The sequence below is a fragment of the Mus caroli genome, unplaced genomic scaffold (genome assembly GCF_978045245.1).
Source record: "Mus caroli unplaced genomic scaffold, Mus_caroli_1 scaffold_3, whole genome shotgun sequence".
NCBI classification, from domain to species: Eukaryota; Metazoa; Chordata; class Mammalia; order Rodentia; family Muridae; genus Mus; species Mus caroli.
The window spans coordinates 7,121,863-7,147,639 of record NW_028227258.1 but is presented as its reverse complement, the minus strand read 5'-3'; the positions used below and the strand labels follow the sequence as shown (position 1 = coordinate 7,147,639).

Below are 25,777 nucleotides of genomic sequence, written 5' to 3'. Positions count from 1 at the left end.
GGGTCTATTTGTATGTGGTTCTCATTTCACTTTTAAAGCATGCAATGTAATGGATTTTCGTGCATTCACAGATACAGCCCTTACTACTCACTTTAGAACATTTTCATACCTAAGCCAACTATCCTGTGGTTGCACACCCACACACGCATGCATCACCATCAGGCCCCATCACGTGAGAGGGTCTGAACTGGTATTTCGCCTTATTCTCAGACAGGTGCCATTACTGCAGAATCTTCCTGAATACACTAACTTCATGCACTATTATCAAATCTCTAAAAATGTCTACTTTATGTGCAAGTGTATTTGGCTTGCATGTATGTGTATGTACCATGTGCAGGCCTGGTGCCCACATAGCCAAAAAGAGTGTTAGATCCCCTCCTGCCAGAGTTACAGATGGTTATGTCACTTTGTGTATGTGTAAACTGAACCCAGATCTCTCCAACCATTATTTAGTCTTCTTGAGCACTTTGGAAAACATTGCCCTAGACCACGGTCTGTCTCCTGCCATACAAGTTACTGCTCCATTTCCTTCCTATCACTACTTGGTGAATATCTAAGGATGTATGTTTGGAGGATGGCATCTTGCTTTTGACTGTTCTGAGAGGGGGCACATGCAAGGTGCAGTGCTGATCAAGTAGTAGGTTTTCAGTGATGAGCACTTGACTGCATGACTGTGTATCTTAGAAAGGAAAATAATCTCTCTCTTCCTCTCTCTCTCTCTCTCTCTCTCTCTCTCTCTCTGTGTGTGTGTGTGTGTTTGTGTCTGTCTGTCTGTTTCTGTCTCTCTCTTTCTCTGTCTCTCTGTCTAATGTCTGTTTCTGTGTGTGTGTGTCTGTCTGTCTGTCTGTCTGACTATGTCTCTCTGTGTGTGTCTGTCTGTCTCTATTTGTTTCTGTCTCTCTCTCTGTGTCTGTCTCTGTCTGTCTCTCTGTCTCTCTGTGTGTGTCTGTCTACAAGTCTCTGTCTGTCTGTCTCTCTGTGTGTGTATGTCTGTCTGTTTCTGTCTCTCTGTGTGTGTCTGTCTGTCTCTGTTTCTGTCTCTGTCTCCTTCTGTGTCTGTTTCTGTCTCTCTATCTCTCTCTCTGTATCAATGTGAATGCATGGGCATGTTTATTAATATATGGATGGCAAAGGTCAACCTATCATTTTCCAGGTGCTGTCCCCTTTGTCTTCTGAGATAGTGCCTCTCCCTGGCTTGGAATTCATGGAGTAGACTAGGGTAGGGTTGCTGACAGCAAGCCCCAGGTACTTGCTTGTCTCAGTTTCCTAGCACTGAGATTCTAGACATGTCCCACCATGTTCATTTCCCCTATGGAGCTAAGGATAAAATTGGGGCTCTCATGCTAAGGAAGCAAGCACTTAGTAAACTGAGCCTCATCTCCACACCCTGTCTTCGATAAATGAAATTACCGTGTCCCACTTTTCCTAAAGTAGCCCAGTCTCCATTTAGCCTTTTTTAAAAATAAGAACTTGGCCATGAATTACTCAGTAATGGTCACTGTGCTTCAGGCCACTTTGCCTGATACACTCAACTTGAGCAGTCTGTTACCAGGGCGACCCGACATGTGAGTCCCATTGATGTTGCTGACATGAGCCACGGGCTCACAACACAGACCCACAGCTTTGGCTTGACTTTTAGTGAGTCTGCCCCCAGCACACATCCTCACTGCCCCCTGCTTCCCTCCCGTGCCCTGTACCTGTCTTTGCCAGTCTCCTGCTTGAAGAGCTCATCGAACTGCAGCATCTTGTGGCGCGTGATCATGAAGGCCTTCAGCCGAGGCAGCACTTGGCTGAGGAGCTGTAGGTTGTTGTACACCTGGCCCTTGCCATCCCGGCGCATGTAGCTGCTGGGGCCCCAGAAGATGAACACGGTGCCCTGGCTCACGTTGAGCAGGTCATGGCGGTTGCGGAGGATCCTCTGGATGCTGGAATGTGCGATGACCCGCAGGCTCGTGCGGTTGCCCACGTCAAGCCCATAGCCTCGGGTGGGGGCATCATTCATGCGGATAACACACTCTGTCTGGTCGATGTGGGGGCCCTGCTGACTACGCAGCAGATGCCCCGAGCTGGTCACCAGGGCGCAATCCTTGCAATGCATTTTCAGGGGCTGCAAGACACGGGGAGGAGAAAGATGGCGTCAGCCACAGGATTTACCTCCCTAGGCATCACTGGGTTCATCTCTTCTTTTAACACCTACCCCACCCCCAGCATCACCAGGTTACATCCCTGTCTTTAGATAAGAACGTCTTCTCCCTCTTTTTAAATGCTCTTCAGACCCCCTCGACTTGCACCTGATTATATCTGCTCCATTGCAACTATACGGACCTTTCCTTTCTTTAAAACTGCATATAAGAGGCTGTTAGACAAGGGAGAAGGGGCTGGTGTTGATCTGTCACTGGCTATACTTAGATACCAGTGTGGACATGTGAAGCCAGCGAGGTGAAGACTGTTACATGCTTGTTAGCTTAGAGATGGGAAGCCATGAAGGGAAACTTTCAAAACTAGGTCTTTCCCAATCCAAAGCTGGCCCCAGGCAAAGCCAAGTCTCTTCTGCAAATTGTGTGGCTGCGTTTGCAACTCTCATTCATCTTATTCCAAAGCTAAGCATTGTCAAGGCCTTCGGATGCTGGGAGAGCATGCTGACCTTCAATACCATTCAGGAATCACGGGAGCAATGACACGCAGATTCAATGCTGTAACTTTGAAATAGAGAACTAAGACTATTTTTCTCATGTAAAGGCATAGGGTAGGACAGAAACCGCAGCGTCTGTTTGCATTTATGTAAGGAAGGTCTCAAGATCACAGCCTCAGACCCTGGAACTGGATTGCTCAGATTCCTTTCTGAAAACGCACTCCCACGACGCCCTGCCTGGAAAGCCAACGGAGACAACGCTGCTGACAGTGCTCAGTCGAACACCTTGAACCAGTGATTTTCTTTAACACCTAAAAGCTAACAGCTCTAACATGACCTGTTCATGTTTAATGGAAACATCTCTTCCTTGTTCTAAGATAATGAAATTAGAGCCTGAGGCCAAGGCCAGGAAGTTCGAAAGAAAATGACAATCTGAATGTCACTGTGTAGCCAAGAGTGACTTAGAACTCCTGATCCTCCTGCCTCCACCTCCCAAGTGCTGGGATGAGAGGCACACTCCACCACAGTTTATGAAGGGCTGGAGCCTGAACCCAGGGCTCCATGTGTTCTCTCTCAGAAAGCATCCTCCTAACCAAGCTGCATGCCCAGCCCAATCAAAGCATTCCGAAGGGAGGTTGCCTCGCCCGTCTCCCCCAGAGCTTTGCCCTTTTCAGTTAATTGTGGACTGAGCACCTGACTCTGGTCTCGGGAAATTAAGCCCTGAAATACTCCGTTTTGTATTTACTGTGAGAGTTTCCTGAACCATGGGCGTGATGTCATAGCCTGACCGAGTGCTCCCCAAGACCTCCTCTCATGGCAAAGTGGGTCCAGCTTTGTTTGGAACATTTGTATAGCTCCAGAAACCTTCTAAGTCACTGACCTCCACCAGCCTTGGTTTCTTCAACTCTAGCAGAGGAAAACTGCCCTTTCTACCTTGGTAGAAGGGGGGAAGCCCTAAGATACGGGAGCAGCTTGGTTTTTTAACATCAGTAGTATCCGACCTGTGAAGGTGGCCATTGCATGGAGCAGAAGCCAGCTGAAGCGTGGGACTTGTCACAAGAATTAGTCAGCACATGGCAGGTGCTCTCAAGTCTATCCTTTAAGTGGTGTGCACACCTGAAGCCTCAGCGCTTTGGAGGGAGAGGCAGGTGTGGTATCCCTGTGATTCTGAGGCCACCGTGTCTACGTTGCCAGTTCCAGCTCAGCTGGGCTACACGGCGAAACTGTTTCAAAAACAATTACCATTTAATACGGAGCATGTGGTAAAAACTCAGCTCAAATTAGCTCTTTGAGCTAATGATGGACACTGTAAATTATCACCAGGAATGCAATGTTTGGCTGTGCTTAGGTGACTGGGTGTGATGGCTGTCCTTGTCAACTTGGCCCATCTGGGAAAAGGGAGGCTCAATTGAGGAAATGTCTCCACTAGATTCACCCTAAGACATGTCTGTGGGACATTTTCTTGATTACACATTAGTGGAGGGAGCCCACCCCATCGAGGGTGGTGCCACTCCTGGGCAGGTGTTCCTGGGTTATCTACAGAAGCTGGCTAAGCAGGAGTCAGCAGTCCCTGTCCTTCCCTGGTCTCTGCTTCAATTCCTGCTGTGTTTCTCTCTGGAGCTCCTGCCCTGGCTTCCCTCACTGATGGAGAGACCTGTGAGTCAAGTAAACCCTTTTGGGTTTGCTTTAAGTTGTTGCCTTTGGAGATTATAATGTATTATTTTCCCCCTTTCTTCTCTGCTTCCAAATCCTCCCATATATGCCTTCTTGCTGTCTTTCAAATTCATGGCCTCTTTTTCCATTAATTGTTGTTAAAGAATGTGTATGTGTGTATATGTGTATGTGTTCCTAAATGGATACAGCTTAGTCCGTAATGTTACTTGTGTATATGTCTCTCTCTCTGTCTCTCTCTCTGTCTGTCTCTCTCTCTCTCTCTCTCTCTGTGTGTGTTTTAATTGAATATTTTATTTATTTACATTTCAAATGTTATCCCCTTTCCCGATTTCCCCCTCTGCAATCCCCCTACTTCATCCCTCCTTACCCTGCTTCTATGAGGGTGCTCCCCCACCCACCTACCCACTCCTGCCTCACCACCCTAGCATTCCTCTACACTGGGCATCAAACCTTCACAGGACCAAGGGCCTCTCCTCCCATTGATGACAGATAAGGCCCCTTCAGCTCCTTCAGTCCTCCCCCCAACTCCTCTCTGTGTGTTTTAACATAGCAAAAGAGAGCTAACCAGTGCACTGAGTTAGGCAGCCAGATGCCAAAAAAGAAGAGGGAAACAGAGCTTGCACATCGGGGAGGCCCATGGGCAAAGGAATACATCAAGGTATGACAGGGTTTATGGAGGAGGTCTGAGCTGGAATCTGACTGATGGGGATTAATTATGCCACTGCAAAGTTGGGGATATTTTAAAAAGAGTGGTCAAGTAGCAATTTATTGAGTGCTCTGCATGTGTTGGGAATATGTCTGAGTTTATTATACAACCATATTTATCTTTCAAATAATCCTGTAGAGTATTATTGTGGCTACTTTACAAGTCAGAAGTTTGAAAGATTAAAAAATAAAATAATTTTGCTCCTGATCATCCAGTTAGGGAAGGCATAGCTGGGATTAGGAGGTAGGGTGTCTGGCTCTAGAGCCAAATGGATTAGCCAGTAGGCTAGCACTGTGGGCTAGAGTAACAAGAGCGAGCGCATTAGTGGCACTCACTGGGTCCCTCCTGTCCTCTCTCCCCCAGACCAGGTAACCTGTTCCTTAGTCATGAGTGTTCTAACTCTTAGGGCTCTGATCTGGGACGGGGCAGTAAAATGGCAGCTGGTACCCAGTTCCTGTGAGGGTCATTCAGAGTAGAACTCAATCCGGACCTGAGTCTAGAGGGTAACATACGGTCAAGACCTGAACTTCTCGAAGAAGAGACACAGTTCTGTTTGTCTCACCCAGTCTTGGGGTCTAGGGGAAGGAGACTGCCGACTCCTCTGCTGCACAGACTTCTGGGCAAAGGTTCCTTCTTTCACTGTCTCGTTCTGTGTGTGAGTTACGCAGAGCTCGATATGGTTTATTTAATGATAGAACTCTATTTGTCACTAAATGTGACAGTGGCTTGTTCTCATCAGGGCAGGAAGCAGAAGGAACAGGACGCACACAGGGCGGGGCTATAAACCTCGAGAGTCCCACCCCCTCCAGCGAGACCCACCTCCCAAGGCTTCCACAGGCTTCCCCTCCCCCACTGCCAAAAAAAAAAAGTTGCCAGCAGTGGGAGACTTAAGTGTTCAAACTTGAGTCTTGAGGGTGGGAGAGCCCTACAGCTAACCCATAACAGAGAGTCATTTTATGTATCAGACACTGAACTTGGTGCATAGATAAAACAGGAGGAGATTCCCTCTCAGGAAGCATGCAGTCCAGGGAAAGGATGCGCTCAGAAGAATGGAAGGATCTGCAGTAAATGCTGAACTAACCTGGCACAAGATCCTCTGGGACCCAAGTTAAGGGACTACGGAGCCAGAAAGGCAGGGGTACAACCAGCCAGGGATTGTGCAGTGGAAACCAACAGAAAAGGGGATCTTAGGAGGATGAAGTCATAACAGGAACGCATGTGGAAAGTGTCCTTCTTTTTCATGACTAGGGCCATTGAATAAAGGAGGAAACAGCAGTCATGGGGAAGCAGAGTCCAATAAACAACTTCCTTCTCCTCCTCCTCTTCCTCTTCCTCCTCCTCCTCCTTCTCCTCCTTCTCCTCTTTTCCTCCTCCCAGATTCAATTTTTGAAAGTTTTATGTCCTATAAGTGAACATTCTTAAATAGAACTCTTTTTCTAAGAGTATTTAGAACATAAAAATTGGCCAGTTATCAGATGGACACAAATCCTTAGCAAAGGTTTCCCGTGTAATCCTCACTAATGCAACCTTCCTGAGAACGACACTCTTACTGCAGATCTTCAGTCTATTCTGTAACGATAAGGCTACAGGATCTTGAAACAATGGCTAAGGGCTGACAGGGCTGTCAGTGGGGAATGGAGACTCTCAGAGCCCTCTCTAACAGTTTCTTCTGTGACTGACCCAGTGTGTCACGTCATCTGTGTGTCAGAGGTGAAAGTTTGGCATTCTGGGAACCCTTCAGTCCTGGAAAAGAACAAGTATTGCTCTTCATGGGCATCCACTGAAGTATCCTGTGGCAAGGAGGACCTGCTGCAAGTGTCAGGCTGTTCAGACACGGGAGGGTCAGGAAACCAAGTCTACAGCTGGGCTCAAACAAGTTCCTAACCTCCTTACTTTTTAAAAACACAAGGGACCAACTAGCTAACTTATAGCCCAATGCTTCGGATTCCGTCACCCACTCATTTACCCTGATGTTCATTTGAAGACCTTTAATGAATACTTAATATGCCCTGAGGTGCCGTATAACTCAGAACATTTCCTTCACTACGCCACTTTATTGTTTTCTTTTTCTTTCTTTTTTTTTTCTTTTTTACTTTTTAGTTTCTATTAGTATGTATTAATCATATGTAATAGTGGGTTTCATTATGAAATTTCCATACATGTATTTTTAATCATATCAACCCTAGATGAGCCTTCTTTGTCCCCTTTCCACTGATTCTTCCTAACAATGTTCTTTCTACTTGCAGGTGTGTGGGGGGAGGGAAGGAAGGGGAGGGAAGGAGAGAGAGAGAGAGAGAGAGAGAGAGAGAGAGAGAGAGAGAGGGCATCTGGGAACTTTACCAGGTAACTATACCACTGAGAAAAATGTCTTTTCTTTCCCTATGAATAACTAACGGCCTATAGCTCCTTAAGAGAGCATGGCCCTTGGGAGTGTCTCTCCTCCTCCCCCCACCCCCCAGTGACTGGTTATTGACTTCTCATCTTGTCAGAGCTTCCATTAGCTCAGGAGTGCAACAGCTCTCATCACAGGGTGGTAGACAGGGATCCCCAGCACTCTGGATCCTCCCCTTCCTCTGTGGGCACCAAATCTGATCAGAAAGGGGTTGGTTCTCCCCGTAACAGTCTCACCACTATCACACCGATGGCATACCCTGTCTGGATGGTCACTAGTGTAACATTAGGGACTAGAGCTAAGGGAGACCATGGATGTCTAGTCTCTCTAGCAGCCTGTACTTGCTGACATTAAGAGGGCTGGCCAGCCCAGTTCCAGACTGATTTTTTAAAAGTATTCTGGATGAAAGCTTATGGCATCTCCAGCAATAGGGCCTCATGATCTAGTTCAAGTGCAACCAACCAATCTCAGTGTTACTTGCTCACAGCCCTTCAGGGGCTTCGAGGGTCTCCCTGACAACAGCTTGTTGGGAGATAGCCCACACCTGGTACTTCATCAGGTGATGCCATAAGTTCACATCAGTGAACCTGGACCTAAGGCTATGAAAGCTGAACTTACCAGGCTGGTTTTAAATTTTCAGTCACTAAGCTCACTGTGACTGGGGACTTGAAGAGGGATACCAACAGCTTGTTTCCCCTGTAATTGTTCTGGTGACTTCTCACAGCTGAGGCTGGCTGACAGGTGACCCCCCCCCCTCCCCAGGACACTCCAAGGGCCTCCTCCGTGTTCTTATATTTTCTTTTCAGGGAAGGAGAAGGTCTCTGCCTGTGCTGCCCATATTCTCTGAGATCACCAGTAGCTCCCACTCTTAAAGCTGTGTTCGCAGGCTATGTGGTGCAAGAATACTGCAGTCCAAATTCTGCCTGTTGCTAAGGGGTACCAGCAAGACCACTCTGCTCTTCTACATCTGACATTACACTTCTAGCATCTGAGAAGAGGGCGTACCGAAGGCGGGGCCACTTCCAAAGAGGAAGTGGAGTCTGGCTCCTGCATTCAGAAGGACTAATGGTGCCGTGGAAGCAGAATGACTAAAAATCACACAGTAGGGTGTCCTGCAGTCCTCTGAGGGAGCTGTGTTCCTTCACATCTCTGAACCATTAAAATTCTAGAGTCTTAATGATCTGGGGGGGCTCATTCACAGGCAATACGTTGGTTTCTGCTTCGGTGTCTGTGTGCTCTCCCCTTGAGTGATAGGATGTTGGGGGGGATGGGGAGGTAGGGGGTGGGCAGATTGCTAAGCATCGCATTGGAGGATTGACTTAGAGACAAAGGACAGCAGAGAGGAAAGGCAGAACAAGGTGCTTTGAAGGGAGATTTTACCCAGGAAGACAGCTTGCCTGTCTTCATCCTCATAGTATCCGCCCTCCCAGACTCTCTCCCTGAATAGTCTCATTTTCTCAGCAGTTGTGTAGCTTGGTGGAAACTATGGTCACCCATATTGGGTCACTCCAATTGTGGCAGTTTCCTGTATCCTGACTGTAAAAAGGATTTAATTGGTCTGGGGACATAGCTCAGATAGTAAAGTGACTGCCTAGTCCAAGGTCCAGGGTGAAACCTCAGCACCACAAAAAGCTTGATGTGGAAGCACATGCCAGTGATGTCATCACTTGGGGTGTAGACTCAAAAGTTCAAGGTCATCCTTGTCTGCATAGTGGTCTCAGGTCAGCCTGGGCTACATGAGACCCTATTTTGTCTTTTAAGCATTTAATGCTGACTAGGGAAAGTGATGGCTAAAGGCGTGACTCCCCACTTCCTGCTTCCTGTACTCTATGGGAACGCAAGGGCAGAAGGTACACTGGCGGCACAAGCAGCAACCTGCCAGGAATTGTCTTGGTTCTGATGCACATCAGGAAGGGGACTGGCAGAAGACACCTGTCTTCAGAGAGAAGACAGTGGAAGCATTGTGGAGAGAGCTCAGGACACGGTCTGAAATGAATGGCTGACTGGGAACTGGCCCAGGACACAGGAAGGGCCATTAAGCCAGTTATTAATCCCTAGTGAGCTTCATGCAAGGTCATTGAGCTGGCTTGAGGTGAAAAATGCCTGGAAAAAATTGGAAGCACATAAGGAGTCATGAGGTGTTCCCAGGGGGTTCCTCAGCGACCCAGCGCTGCAGACCTCCCACCATCCATGTGAGGGGTTAGCAAGCCACTTGGGAGGTCAGTGGGCAGCACGCTGTTTAGGAGAACATGAGTGTACACACACACACACACCACACACACGGAACTCTAAATTTACTTTTGTTGTTTCTTATGTACTTGGGCAATTTGCAAGCATTTTCCACCATTCCAGAACCCAGGACAGGGTATACAGTCTTCAGTGGGGCTCAAGTTGATTTTAGAATGTGTGAATTAATCCTCCTATCACATTCCTCTGTAAAACACCCCACAAAATACACACATGCACACATACACATGTGCACACACAGGCACATGCACACACATGCACACACACATGTGCACATGTACACATATACAACCACACGCACACACATACACACAGGACAGGGAAACATCATTTGTACCATGGCTAACCCCTTCACACTGTGGTGACAGGAACATTTTTATTTGAAGAAGCGAGCTAAGAAATCAAGGTCTGGCTTTTGTCACAGCCAGAAGAGCAAGAGCAGGCGGAATCCTCTCCGTGACCCAGCTGACGCCTCCTGAGCCTTTCTTGAGAGAATAGAGCAAGCCAAGTCAAATTAAAGCTGACACCTAAAACGCCTGGTGATGTCCTTGTACACATTTGTGGCCAGCAACGCCATGGCTTCACTTCTTAAAACTCTGATTTATTTGGCAGGGGGAAAGGTACCTCAGAACGTGATGCCCATTAGCTCAGTAATGACACTGGCCTTGCCCTGGGGGGCAGCCCGTTGGTCTGGAGCAAACAGATAGATTAAATGGCTTTAGGTGTTTCGAGACACTCTGGCCTCGGCAATCTGATGCTTTCCTGTAATTACCAGGCTGTTATTAGCTGTCAGTCTCAGTTCCGGCACCTTGGTGAGAGCCATGCTGATTATTTAATGTGAGTTGCCAGGAAAATGTTACTCTCCCAAGAAGTTGCTTTTTCTGCAGCTTAGTGACGGCCCTCCCACCAGCCTCGGGGGCCACAGAGCACCAGCAGGCTCTTCATTCAACACCTCTCTCCACCTAGTGCTACCTATATTGTTTCCACCCCTTGCCTGGATAAGGATAGTCAATCTCCGTGGCTAAAGGCTGGAGTACACCTGGCCTTGTTGGAGTAGGCGTGGCCTTTGATACTGAGCCATGTCTAAAAACATCTTGTTGGTGTTGCGGTTGGCCATCTGCTTCTTGTACGTCTCAGATGAACACACGGGGTAAATTGCTTGGCTTTTTCAAGGTCCATTTTTTTCATCCATACCATGAACATGGGCAATTTGATCTCAAACAGAAGGCTTGCTACTTCAATCCAAAGGGCAATTTGCCCCCACCAACTCACCCCCCAACCATTCTCTGGCTCATTCTTGAGACTTGTCGCCTAGCCCTCTAGTTCATGTACTTCTGTTGGCTCTGTCTTCTGCATCTCATTCCTGCCTGTCTCCTCACTGCCTCCTGCCTCTGTCTAAGTGACCGACATCTCACCTGAGTGCCAATAGCACTCAGCTCTGAGCTGACATTTCATTCACCCCATTCACCTGCGTCCCTGCCTTGTAGGAGTTCCCAGAGCCATCCTCAATATGCAAATCACATTCTGTCCTGCATCTGCTGCACCTTTCAGTGGCTTTCTGTTGAGCGATTAAAACCCTAGACTCCCTTCAAGCTCCGTGCCCTAGCCCGACCATCTGCGGCTTGCCCTTCGGCTGTCCCTCCAGCATGCTCCTATACAGTCATTTCACCGCTGTCTCTCCATTGCTGTCTGGCTGATGTGCATCATGCTGGCTGTCCCCTCTCTGTGCGCCACTCCTTCAAGCCCTTCACAAGTAATTTCACACGCCAAGAAATCCAGTTTCCCATCTCACCAGCAGCCTTTCCCATCCATCTCTTGGCACTCTCTCCCACGACCCAGGCTTTGTTTGATTTTTATAAACTCACACATGTCACCCTAAAATAATACTAATTATTATTTTTTTGTGCCTACATGTTGTAGTCTTTCTTATATTCTGGGATGTAAAAGGAGAGACACTAGCTTCTTTGTACAGTTTCTATAGCACCACAAAAGCTGTGGTCCAGCCCAGGAGTGTTGAACAAGTGCGTTTGAACAAATGAGGGAGCAATAGGCGTGTGACGCACTTATGTGGGGCATGGTACAAAGGACTGCACACGGGTAAACTTGTGGTCAATATCGCCACTCAGCAGATAGCAGGTCCAGAGACCTCCCGACTCTGGGAAGTCGAGTTTATTTTTTAAGTACAATATCGGAGTTTTGTGTATGCTTCATAACCATAACTAGCCCTGAATTAGCTTCAAGGGGAGGCTGGGAAAGCCCATAATTCCCTTTTAATTTAATTGCATTTTAATGAGCTTTTAACATCCAGTCTTATTAAAATATAATTTGTACACCGTAAAATTCACCCATCTTATTTTACTACAGTTTTTGATACAGAGTCTCATGTAGCCCAGGCTGGCCTCAAACTCACTACGCAACCAAAGATGACTTTGAACTTCTGATTTTGCCTCTACCTCTTATGTGTGTGCGGCGCAGTGCCTGGGGACAAGTTCACTGCTTCTAAAGTCAAGTTAGGTAGATACTGCCATGGTATGATTTTAGAATATTCCCATCACTCTAAAAAGAAACCCCAGGCCCCTTTATAGGCCCTGTCCATTCCCTGCCCACCCCCTTTAACCACTGGGTGAGGTTTTATCTCCAGCCAGATCTTCCCTTCTTTTGCTGTTTATTGTAAACATAATCACCTGTGGTCATACACTCTAGTTGACTTGTATATCTATTCACTAGTGTGTTTGTGTGTGTATGTATACACACACACACATCTGTGTTTGATCTCTTGTTTATTATAAATGTTATGAATACTCAAATGCAAGCCTTTATGTGAACTTATATCTTTGTGTCTCTTGGGGAACCTAGGAATGATATTTCTGGATCATATGATAATCTTGTTTATAACTTAGAGATCGGTTACCAGCCTGCTTTCCCAAGCAGCTGTACATTGTCCATTCCCAGTGCAGTGCACAGGGCTTCTCTGAATCACTGACACTGTGTCCTGCCCTCTGTTTGATGGTAGCCATTCTGAGGGGTGAGGGGAGGTGTCTCATGGTGGAGCTTGTCACTCTCCTGTTTCTAATTTGCCCTGTTTTGAGTTTCTGATCGTATGTATTGAACCCTCCATTACACACTAAACAAGTCGCCCAAAGCAGGAGACCGCTGAACTCCGAGACAACATCCAGCTGACTTGTATGGGCTGATCTAGGTGCTGATCTTCAGTGTCAGCTTGACTGCTTTAAAAGTCCTCCGTGAGATCAGTGCGGCACGCAAGGGTGTCTGTGAGGGAGTTTCTAGAGAGTTTAACTGGGAAGGTTCACACTGAATCTGAGTGGCATTGTCTGGTGACTGAGAGGTATCCTGAGTGGCACTGTCCCCTAACTGGTGTCTGATTATGGTCCTGAGAGGCACCATCCCATGACCAAGGCCCCTCACAAGAGATCCAAAAGGAAGGAGAAAGCTGGCTAAGGGTTGGCTTTTCTTCTTGTTCTAATCTCTGTCTACCATGAACAATCTCTGTCATAGGCTCCTGTTGCTATGATGTTCTGCCCAAGCACATGTGGCCAGCAAGCTCTGAATCCAGCCCTGCAAAACTCTGAGCCCTGGTAGAGCCTTCTTCCTAGATGCCTGCCAGTGCCCAGAAAGTAGCTGATGGAGTCCTGCTTATTTTCTTCATGGCCCTTACACAATGAATGACTGGAATTTTTCATTTTGGTGCTTGCTGCTTGGCAGATGTTCAGGAGATACTTGAAATAATTTATTGATCTCTTGTCCCTTACTTTCTTGGTAAGCAATCGATGGTTTTCCTTTGTTCTCCATGAGTGTGCACAGTTGCAGGGTGAGTTACATCTTAGAGCCTGCTTCTTCCCTCGGATGCTGATACAGCGGTTGGTAGTTTATCTGGGCTCACCTGCCATCTTCCTATAATTCCATGATGCAACTGCTTTCACACACACACACATTCACTCCCTGGAAGACAGGCCACATAAGGACCCCATGCACTGATTAGTGTAATTAAAAGGCTGCTTTTCATTAGGTGATCTTGACTGTTGCTGGATATGCCTGTTTCTACAAATCTGGCTTGTTTGTCATCTACCAGCTTTGAAAGAAACCTTAGACAAATGTGAGCAATGACCCAGGCCTGGGAAGGTACTGAGCTGATGGCCACGGGAACTGAGAGTTCTTTATGTGGCTGAGTAAAAAGTGGGAAAGCTACCCAGCACTTGGTAGCCATGGGACATCCTCCAGGCCAGGCAGGGACCTGTTCTGTTAATGAAATACAAGTTTCTTCTCCCCTCACCCTTTCATTTTCTCAACACACAGCTCTCAGGCTCTGACTATTTATGCAATGGGATCCCTTGGGCAGCTGCCCGGGACACTACTGTCTTCACTCCTCAGGCTATACCCTATTTAGACATTGGAAGAATTGTACAATGACACATAGACTCCTCGAAAGAAGAGATGGCCATGTCTTGTTCAGTCAATGAATCAGATCAACTGCATGACCAGGACAGTGAATGTACAGCACAGGACAGGAGGGAGCCCAGTTTGGGTGGCAGGCATGGGTACAAATCTTAGGCCCGTCATGGTTGGCAGAGCATCTCAGATGAAGAGCTGAGTGTAGCTGTGTATGTCTATAACCCCAGAATTTAAGAGGTGGACGGTAGAGGATCACCTTGAGGTCCAGGCCAGCCTGGATGTGTGATCACAATACAACAGAAGAAATGGAGGAGGAAGAAGAGAGGGACAAGGAAGTGAAGGGAGAGTGCACATGAAACGAGGCAGGAAGGAGCTGGAAGAGAAGAGAAGGAGGTGGCCAGAAGGTAGGAAGGGGAGAGGAAGCCTTTGCCAGGGAGGGGGGGGGGCTGGTTGGTAACAAAAATGATACAGAAATTAGAAATCATGGAGAATCTAGAAATTTGGAGAACCAAGAAGACAGCCACAGCACAGATTCCGAGAGACCAGGGACATGGAACCTCAGCAGAACCGTCTAGAAGTTGGGAGGAATGCAGTAGAAACGGCCCCCACCACTGGAAGGCATGGTCGACATAGCACCCAGCATCTCAACAGGTGACACCAGCAACTGTCATCCAGTTACCAAAGGCTGGGATCAAACTTTGTTCCCTTAGGTAGGAAGGCACAACGTCAGATTGGAACCTTCAAAGAGAATCCAGGCAAGTAAGACTTGGTGCTAAGAGGGATCTCGCTCATGGCATTTTAAGCTTCTTTTGCTTATCGGTTCATTTTCCCAACCACACATTGAGATGAGGTGCTAGACTGAGAAGTTATTACTGGAGGGAAAGTGAGCATTATGGTCCTCACTTAGGTAGGATAGCAAGGTGCTTCCTTCCATCAACCATCACATGGACATGGCTGTGTGGCCCCACACGTCTTCAGTGACTGTGTCTTTAGGCTAAGCCACAGGCCTCCTGCTGGACCTGAGCAGAGGTCACTTGGAAACTTAGGTAGGAGGCACACTCATGACTCTTTGTCCTTCCAACACCTTCATTCGTTGCCTAGAGAACTTGACAGGTGTAGATATTGGCAGAGCGAAGGGCTGAAGGCCAAGCCCTTAGGCCAGCACTTCAATGACCGATTAAGAAGGCTCACTTCTTTTTGACTGTGTGACCAGGAAACTTGTCTTGATCTATTGTACTTTTTGGGCAATCTGGGACAGCTTGTAGGAAGTGTCATTTTTATACAAAGAGATAAGAAACCCGACCTGCCTACGCTTACCGTAGCCTGAGGCTGGAGGACAGGTCCTCATTTCTTTCTGAAGGATGCTTCCAACCACATCTCTCAAACCCTGTGATCTAGAACTCCCCTCCCCGCACCACCTGCATTTCTAAAAGGCATCCTTCACTGCTTGCTTCCTACTGATCTACTTCAGTAACCCTTAACTCCCTGCACTGGGTCATGCTCCCTAGCATCTCTAAACAAGCCCTGTCCTTGCTTCTGTGTGAGGCCAGCCTCCATTCAGAGCACAGTGCCTGGCTCGTTAGGTCAGACACGTTCTCTATCTACAGACCACTTCCACCCCCTTGGGTTAAAACCCAATGGCCTATGAGCTTTTGAGCTTGAGGAAGTTCTTCAGTGCTCTCATTTCTTAGTTTTCTTACCTGTCAAATGGTGGAGGACGTGTGGTTCAGGGGTGAATTCTGCTTGCTTCTCTTGCCTCCTCCACTTCCATCCACCACCATTGCTTTCCCTGTTATGGTCACTCACATGCCACCTCCTCTGGAGGCATGGTGACTTTTTTTTAAAAAATATTCATAACCACCCTGTTTCACAAAGTGGTTAAATTCCAGAACAGGGCCAATAGATGTCGGCTGAATGAATGAGCACATGAGTTTCTGAGGTGGTAGAAGGTGGGTTTCATCTTCCTATTCTTCATTGTTCAGAGAACTATAAGGTTTTTTTTTTTTTTTTGATCCAGTTGAAATTCTAACCAGACAATGCTAAGACCCTTTTAACGTCCTGGTACTTTGAAAAGGCTTTGACAGTTTGTACATCTACTGGTGAAACCATGTATCCCTAGACTGGGAGGGGGGGGATGTCAAAGGTGAAGGACTTAGAGAGACACCGTGGCCAGGTTCAGCAGAGCAAGGTGGGCCCTTGGTCTTTGTGCTTCTTCCTGGACTCGCTGAGGTTTCAGAAGAAAACTGCACAGGGGTTAAGTAATTTGAGGCTTCAAGGACTGTGTCTCCTTTGGAGCTGGCAGTTTGGGAGGTGCAGGGCAGGGAGGGCACTGTTAAATACAGAGCCTGACAGCCACAGTTCCCATTGGGCTGGCCTGGCTCACTTTCAATTGCACTTAGGGCTGCTGTGATGTTTATTTTAAAAAAAATAAGGTTTATGAGGGACGGGTGTACAGTCATTGTCTCACCAGACACAGGAAGACATTATTCTTGTGTGTGTGTGCCTTGGCATACTCATGCACGTTCAGTCAGTATGTGCAGGTATACACAGCAGCTCAGGTATACACAGCAGCTCAGGTATACACAGCAGCTCAGGTATACACACCAGCTCAGGTATACACACCAGCTCACATATACACATGCATGTGGAGGCTAGGGGACAACCTCAGGTGCCACTCCTCAAATGCCTTCTCCCTTTTTCCTTCCCCCTCTCCCCTCCTCCTCTTCCTCCCCTCCTCCCCTCTACCTCTTCTCCCTTTCTTTCCTGTCCTCATTCTCTTCTTTCTTCTTCCCCTTTCCCTCCCCTCTTCTTCTTCTCCCTTCTTCCCCTCCCCTCTTCTCACTTCCTCTCATCCCTCTCCCATCCTAACCCCGCCTTACCTCTCCTTACTTCCTTACCTCCTCAGCCCTTCTCTCCTCTTCCTCTTCCTCCTCTCTCCTTTCCCCTCTCCCTCCTGCCTTTCTCTCTCCTTCCCCTCATCTCTTCCTCCTGTCCTCCCTTCCTTCCTCCCCCTCCACCTCTCCTCCTCCATGTCTCTTTTCCCTCCTCCCCTATTCTTACCCCCTATCCATCCTCTCCCCGTCTCACTCCTTACCTCCTCAGGCCTTCCCCCTCTCTCTCCTCTCTTCTCCTCTCCTGCCCTCTCCCTTCTCCCCTCTCTCCTTCCTCCTCCTCTCCTCTTCCCCCACCCCTTCTCCCTTTCTTTCTCCTCTCCTCCCTTTTCCCCTTTCTCCCCCTCTCTCCCTCTGCCACTCCAAGAAGAATCTCCCTGGAACTCGCTGAGCAGGGTAGCCTGGCCAGCCAGGCATCCAGCCATCCCATCTTCCCTAGTACTGGGACTGCAGTGTGAGCCATCATGGCTGGTTTTTATTACTTAGGTTCTGGGGATCAAGCTCAGGTTCCTACCCTGGTGTGGCAAGCACTTTACTGACTGAGCCTTCTCTTCCAGGCTGAGAAGACATTATCATGACTAAAATAGCATCCATCTCCCAGCCCCATATCCACTGTTCGATTCTTCTGGACTTTCCTCTTTGGATGGCAGAGACTCTCACCAACAGTTCTCTGCAAGCTGAGCTTACCTCCAGCCTCCCTAGATCAGTCCTTCTTCCCTCCCCACAGGGAAGGTCCCAAACCCAGCGAGCTGCTCCAGCCTGAGCTCAGGGCTGTGCATGCTCCGCTCTGCTCTGTTCTGCCACCCCGTTTCCACCCCAGCCCAACTTTCAGTCTTTGTTCTCCTTCAATGCCAGCCCTATGCAACTCTTACTCAACTCCTTTCAATCTCTTCCTGCCACCACTCCCTGTGTTAGCTGAACTTGACTCTAAAACAGGATTCTGAATCTGTGGCTTCGACCCCTTTGTGGGTTGATTGCCATTTTCACAGTGGTCTCCTATCAGATATCTTGCATATCAGGTATTTACATCATGATTCATAACAGGAAAATTACACTTATGACATAGCAATGAAAATAATTTTATGGTTGGGGATCATCACAACATGAAGAACTGTATTAAAAGGTCACAGCATTAGTGTTGGCATTTTGTCTAGGCTCCGCCCCACAGTTACCTGGCAACAGCCAGGTGTGCTTGACTCACTATAAAAGGGGCTGCTTGCCTCCTCCTCACTCTCTTGCTCCCTTCGCTTCTTCCGCTTCTTCCGTTACCCTTGTTCTCTTACCCTCTGCCCCACCTCTCCCCATTCCCATCCCCATGTGCTCACGTCTGGCTCCTCCTCTTCCTCCTCCTCCTCTTCCTCCTCTTCCTCTTCCTCCTCCTCCTCTCCTCCTCCTCCTCCTTCTTCTTCTCTCTCTCCCTCCCTCTCTCCCTCCCTCCCTCCCTCCCTCTCTCCCTCCCTCCCCACTCCCCTCTGTCTTTCTCTGTCTCTACTCCTTCAACTCCCTTCCTCATGCCCTAAATAAACTCTATTCTATACTATACCATCATGTGTCTGGTACCTCAGGGGGAAGGGATGCCTCAGCATGGGTCCAGGGAGGCACCCCTTTCCCCCATACCTGACCACATCTCCACCAATACATATTCCTTTTCTCCCCTTATCTTTTTAACAAAAACACAGCACAGGGTGCTTGGGACCTTATGGCCTGGACACTCTGCTTGTTCCTGGGTCCTCTATGTGTGTCACTGTTGATCGGTTATGGGGTGGCAAAGTGGAGCCATCTTCATAGCATTATACCCATACCCAACACATTCCCATTTGTGTCTCCATTCAAACAAGCACTTTTCAGGAGTTTGATATGTGCCAGGTTCTCCATGCTGAGGATACAAAGGACTCAACCAAACAGATCCTTTCTCAAACAGAGGCTGTGTGTGCACTGGGGAGATGGCGAGGAGAGCCTGCCCGATGCTGACAGCTGCTGTGCTGTCCGCCCCTGGCTTACAGAGCCCAGCACGTGGCACAGATCCCGGGAACCTGGACATGGGGCTGTATCCCTCCTTCTCTGGGGAGCCGTTAAGGTTATCCTGCTGAACCCCTCTCAATGACACCTCCACAAGCCAATGCCAGGGCTGGAATGAGGCCCCTGAGATAAATCAATCCCCGCTCCACGCAAAGACAGGCACGTCTGTGCCTTCCAGAAAACAGCCTCAAATGCTACCAGCTATGCTGTGCTTTTATGGAGAGACAGTGGGACTGGCAGGGGAGAGAGGGAACATAGCCAGCGAGTGTCAGAGGTTGATGCAAGGTGCTCACAGATAGGAGCAGAAAGCCCCTCCCTGGCGGAGGTGCCCGGAGCCTCTCCTTAGTCATGAATAAGTCCTAGAGTCCCCTTTTTTTTCTATGAAGATGACATGGATCAAAGGTGGTGCGTGACCTTTAAAATAAGCCACATTTGGAACCACGGGAGAAAGAGCAGACCTGGGAGGTCAAGGAATACACCCAACGCGCCATAGTCAGGACCGAATCTAAGATTGAGCTTAATGTGCAAATGACCAGCCAGATCCCACCTCATTGTGAGATGTCACCTCCTAACAGAAAGTCTGGGGAACAACAGTCTTTCCTGGAACCCGTTCTAGACAAGTCTGCATCTCCCACTGACAGTCCCGTATTTATGGTTCCTTACTGCTGAGATAGGTTAAGCCCCTGCCTTCGTAGGCAAGGGCTCCTGACTAGAAACGACAGGCTGCCTGCATGGGGGAGAGGGCACTGAGGTGGGGCTGGGAAGCTTTGACCGGTGAGGCAGCTGCCGCCCATCTTCCCCGCAGCCTTGGCTCTTAACTTTGCCCAGCCCATCTTCCCAGCAGCCTTGGCTCTTAACTTTGCCCAGCCCATCTTCCCAGCAGCCTTGGCTCTTAACTTTGCCCAGCCCATCTTCCCGGCAGCTCTCCAAACTGAACTTTCCCCTCGTTATCACCTCCGCCTTGTCTTCTGAGTGCCCCTTGATCCACACTGGCTACAGATCTGCCCCAGGTTTCTGGCATTTCCACATCGAACTTGATATTCCACGGCCCAGTCTGGAAAGATGCAGGTACCCAAGACAACCTGATTCTTACCTAGTAAACTGGGTTCGAGTGTGAGAATCCTCAAGCCTAAGTGGTTGTGGTGGGGAATCGGGTATTTTAGCATCATCCTGGGACACAGAACAATGGTAAAGACTTCGGCATCGGCATCGGCAGGGCTTTTCCAGCACCTTCCAGTACTGCCATGCTTATGATCAGAGTAAATGGAAGCCACAGGGCAGGGGCTGGTGAAGGATACAGAAAGCTGAAGGACCATGGAGGCAATCTGACCGTTGCTGAGAATATGCAGAAAGGTGGTTCACAGCAGATGGGCTTTGGAGATAGCAGGAATCTCCAAGTATATTCAGACAGGCTGGGGAGGGGGTTCTGGTGCTCTGGGATGGTCAGGTCTTGGTGTGCTCCAGCTGTGTGCATGGCACTCCTTCTGCTTAGGTCATACCTTAGCCTGTGTGAACAGGCGGGTCCTCTGCCCATGTGTTCTCTGTAGTTTCTGGGCCTCGAATGGCAAAGACATTTCTGAAATCCCCATATCAGATGAGAAAAACAGGCAGCTTCCCACCTCCTAAAAGCCAGCCCTGAGGAGGACCCACTTTCAGATGCAGATCACAGGATACCTGTGAGGTTCAGTCATTAAAGGTATGGGTGCTCGCTCAAGAGTGCTCGAATGTATATATGTGCATGTATATATGTATAGGTACACTTGTGTACATATGTGTGGGTAAAAGCCAGAGAACAACCTCAGAATTGCTTCTTTAGATATCATTCACCTTATTATTTTGAGGCAGGGTCTCTCCCTGGCCTGCGACTCACTGAGGTTAGAATAGCTAACCATCAAGCTGTTGGGATAGCTCTGTCTTCCTCCACTCAAACTGGGATTACAAGTGTGCGTCACCACCCCTGGCACCGGAAAGAAACCAACCATAGTGTTTGTGCATTTATTTTCCATAGTGCCTACAGTTGGGTTGGAATTTTTAAATTACAATATAAAGCACAGCCAGTTTTGTGAAGCATTGCTGGTCTGCAGCATGGCTGGACTGAAGCAAGAGAGGAACTTCCCTAGCTCTGAGTAAACCAGCTGGTGCCCATCACTCGGCTGTTTAAAGGTTTAGACTCCTAGAAGTCTATTTTCTGGCTGCTGCCACTTAAAAGACAGAGACCCTAACAATGCCCCAAGCAAACAGTGCACAGCACTTGCTTCCTATCTTAAGGCACAATTTCTCCTGAGAAATCAAAACTTTTCCTAAAATATTGTTTGGAAAGTTTTAACTCCAAGGCATGTGTTAATCTGAGGGTTATGTTGTGTGTCTGTAAACATCTCAGCAGCTCATCTTCCAGGGAGAGGCGGGGTGTCAGCAAGGTGTCTGCTTCTGTGAGGTGTCTGTAGCTACCTTAATTTTCTGTTTTTATGGACGTGGTGGCAAATGAAAGCTTTCATTAGTATAATTAAAATTCCACTCTCCTCAGAAGAGACAAATGATCCATGCTGAGTTTCTAGGAACTGGCTACAGCCCAGATAGCACTGGGCTAGGTGTGTGTCTTATTAGCTGGAGGGAGAGAGTACCAATGGGGATGTAGCTCGGTCTGAAGGAAGTGAGTGACTGTCTGTATATAAAAGGCATAGATATTCTTATTAGGATGTCTGATTACGATCCTAAAGTTTCCCTGAAGCCTTCTGACACGGGTGAGAGGCACAACCCTGTAAATTGTCAGCATATAGAAGCTAAGATTTAGAAAGAGGCTTCTACTGTGCATCCCGTAAAATGTGTCCCATGAGGAAGATTAGTATCAATCACAGGCTTATTGGAGAGCGAGATGGGGTCCAATGATAACCTGGCACCATCAACTAGAGTAATGGTCTAAGAAGCAAAAGCAATCAGAGAAGAGAATGGAATCTGCACAGAGAGACAGAAGTAGAAAGCCGGGTATAATGGATCACGCTGATGAACAGGCGCTGTTGTGCAGCACAAAGGCAGGCGTGAGCAATGCCACTCCGTGCACAATGGATATGGCCAACCACCCATCTTCGGGATGCCTGCCTCCGGAAACAGACCTGCCACCTCCAGAAGCCCAGCTGCACACAGTGGTGCTAAACTACAATGAAGTCATTACCAACCTGAGAATACTGCTGGTTCCAGAAGCTGCTCGTGGGGCGGGAGGGGGTGCAGTGGGGGTGGGCTGGGAGGGGGGGAAGGAGGGGGAAAGCTGATGCTGCTTTCACAGAACTTCACATGGGAGCTAGAAGAACAATATACCCCAGACCTAGCTGATTCAGATGCTGGGCTTACTCTCCAGGATGTGAGTCACTAAGCCGGGATGGAGGAACCAGGTGTGACTGCAGTTTGGAGACAAGACTGCTTGGACTTTTGGTTTTAGTACATAGTCCTTGTAAGAGGCAGTACTTAGTTTTCTTTGCCCCAACATGAGGTAATCTGAGTGTGTCTCTCCCAGCCAACAGCAGGCAGTGGGACATGGTGATGTCTGACCTTGGAGCTGGTGAGATGTGGCTTTTGCCACACCTCTGTTCTGAGCTCCTTAGCTCCAATGTCTGGCAGCCATGCTGGGAGAAAGCTCAGGAAACTCAGAGGCCACTTGGAGGAATCCCCATCCACAGCTCCCCTGAAGTCCCTGCTCTCAGCCAGCATGGGCACTCATCATTGGGGGTGGGGGTTGGGGGTGGGGGTTGGGGGTGGGGGTAGGGGGTGGGGGTTGGGGGTGGGGGTAGGGGGGTGATGAGATGTGATAGCGGGTCTGAGGCCCGCCTTGCTGCATCTGGTCAACTCTTAGAAGTTGTAGTTATAAACCTATGACTCCCGTGGTTTTTCACCAAGCTTGGGGAAGTTTGAATGCTGCCTGAAGTAAGTGGCATAAACCTTTACCCTTCCCCAGACTACACATCTGCAACAGGAAGGACGATCAAAACAAACAAACAAACAAACAAACAAACAAACAAACAAAATGTTGTAACTTCCTCACGCTCCAGGGCCTCTCAGAACCATATTAAGGTCATTTTAAACGTGAAGACAGGGTAATCCTCTGAAAGACATTTTTCCTCAATGCAAACAGGACTATGAAGAAGATCATACCCAATCTAATTGCTGACATAGCCCCCTCCAGTCTTATCAGGACTGTTAGTTCATCATCAGCAAAATTCAGATCCTTGGCTCAATTTCTTGCATTATTTTAGTGCTATGAACTCGGTCTGACAGTATTTTAATGCAGAATATTGTCTAAATGTTTGTGCTGAAGTGTTATACTGGCCAGCATGTGTGAATATCTGTGACTTGAGTCTAAGACCTTTCTGTTTACATAGATGGAATAATAAGGTAAGAATTTGGACAGATAACACGACAGACCAGACACTCCTAAATTCCTGTGGCTATGAGGATTTGTCACATCCTTCTATTTGGGTGACAAAACACCATGCTATGTTGCCTAGGCTGGTCTCAAACTGATGAGGTCTGGTGATTAGCCTGCCTCACCTTCTCTAGTTGTTGGGATTCTGGTCACATACTACCATGCTTGGATCAAAGAACGTTCAGCAACCACTGACTGAGTCAACAGGGTGTCCAGGCTGGTTTCCAGCAGAAGAGAATGCACACCCTAAAGGTTGCAATTGAAATCAGGACAGACATTTCAGGAACCTTCTCCTACTTATAGACTGCAGAGAACCAAGTACGTAGGCCTGACTTGTCCACAGAGCTGGGTCACCTGCAAGCTCTGTGTGAAAGTTCCAGCAGGGTGGAGCTGGCTGACGCTCCAGATGGTCTGCTCAAACTGCTCTGACTCGCTACCCCTACACTTATAAAGATGCAAGCTTCCATAACTTCCGTTCTCACTTTGGAAGCAATTTCCATCTCAGTGTCATAAGAATGGAAACAGGAGAACAAAGCTTACTCCTGTCGAGTGTCACCAAGCACTTCTGTGGTGACAGCAAACCCTATGTCCCCTCTCTCCACTCAGCTGACAAAGCAGACCTCTTTCTTCTTTCATAGGTCCTAGGTGGAGAAAATAACACGCCTTTCAATGTTCTGTGACACCAAGATTGCCCCTAATAAATGACATTGGGAATGTCTGGGTAGATCCGCCCTTTGCCCTGTCATCCAGAGGATGCAATTTCTACACAATGGAACAGTTTCAGGAGGGGTGGCTTGCTCTCCTCCCAGAAGCTCAGGAGAATTAATGTGGCTTCACTGTTTCCCGGGGGCTTTGAAGAAGCCATCTGTCCAGTTGGCAGAGCCAGGGCCGCCCAAGTCTTTTCTTAGCCTGCGTCCCTGGCTCCCTTCTGACATGTCACACTCATCTGTCAAGTGATCTCTTTGCTGTCCTGTAAGTCAGGGTGGCTCTGTAGTCTCTGCCTTCTGGCAGCCTGTAAAATCAGACATTAGAAAGTGATAGGGGACTAACGTCAGTGATCACTTGAGGGGGAGAACCCAGGTAAGGGGGAGGACCCAGGTGAGGGGGAAGGATGCAGGTGAGGGGGAGGACCCAGGTGAGGGGGAAGGACCCAGATGAGGGGGAAGGACCCAGGTGAGGGGGAAGGACCCAGGTGTGGTGAAGGACCCAGGTGTGGGGAAGGACCCAGGTGAGGGGGAAGGACCCAGGTGACAGGGAAGGACCCATGGCTAGTGTTCACCAGTGTTCAACCTGGGGCAGCCATGTCACTTTTCCTAATTGTCATCCCAAGACAAGAAGCCAAATGACTTCCAAGAATATTCAACACATGGCCAATGCAGGACATTATAATTAGTTAATTATGTGTGAATGCAAGTGTGTGTGTGTGTGTGTGTGTGTGTGTGTGTGTGTGTGTGGTGTTGCTTGGTCTGAAGTTTGGTCCGAAGCTTATAGAACTAACTACTCATAACTGGTGGCAGTCTGAGGAGCCCTGAGGGGATGGGACCTTTGGTTGCATACTCTTGAGGAGACTCTTGGGTATCTAACTCTTCCTATTCTCTCGTTGATTTTCAGCTGACAGGAGAGATGGGTGGCTTCTCAGTTACGTGTTATGCCACACAGGACTTCCTCCCTCCAAGCCCAAGAGCAAGAAGGTACCATGACCACAGACATTCAAAACTGTGAGCACTTTAAAAAAAATCTTAAGTCAACTATTTCTTTTATTTTGTATACTAACAGAAAAGAGGAGAAGGCAGTCTGATAGACTCTTCTTTTTCTCTTATGTTGCCTAAGGGAAGGGAAATCTACAATCGAAAGCAAACCGAATACTGCCCCAGCTGACAGGCATCTTTGATGAGGTATCACGGGATTTTTACAATGTGTATGTATCTATAATCAGGATTAAGGTTGGAAAAGAGTTTAGGGTGAGTCAAGCCTTTTGCTTTACAAATGAAGGCAGGGTCTGTCCTTGTAGTGGACATTGTGGGTTAGAAAGTCACAGGCTCTCCCCACTAGGCTGCAGTGCCTCTCTGCATAGGGTCTTTGCAGCTTCCTACACAGTGGAGATTTACCAAGTCTTCCCTAAAGGACCTTCTCTCACCCTATACATGATAAAAAAAACAGTGGTTTGAGCAACTCACACAAGCGTAAGACCATCTTGCTTCCCTCAAAGCCTCAGAGCCTCCACAGGGTGATATCCCTGGTGTTCATGGCCCTGTGGGACCCAGCAGCAGGTTTACTGCCTGAGGATCAGGCGTTTGTCCCTATGCCCCGTACCCTCTCCTGGCCAGTCTCATACACCTGTCCTGCCTTCATAGCTTCTGGGGGCATTCATAATTTTCACCCTAAACCCACA

At 48.2% G+C, this 25,777-nt stretch overlaps 1 protein-coding gene across 1 annotated transcript in view; it reads right to left on the bottom strand.

The window, feature by feature from the left end:
* Positions 1 to 25,777, bottom strand: part of St6galnac5 (ST6 N-acetylgalactosaminide alpha-2,6-sialyltransferase 5) — a 168,438-nt gene that overhangs the window by 28,960 nt on the left and 113,701 nt on the right. Inside the window, exon 3 of the mRNA XM_021158846.3 lies at positions 1,698 to 2,107. Within this exon, the coding sequence (XP_021014505.1) occupies positions 1,698 to 2,107 (410 nt within the window). The remainder of the gene's footprint in view (positions 1 to 1,697; positions 2,108 to 25,777) is intronic.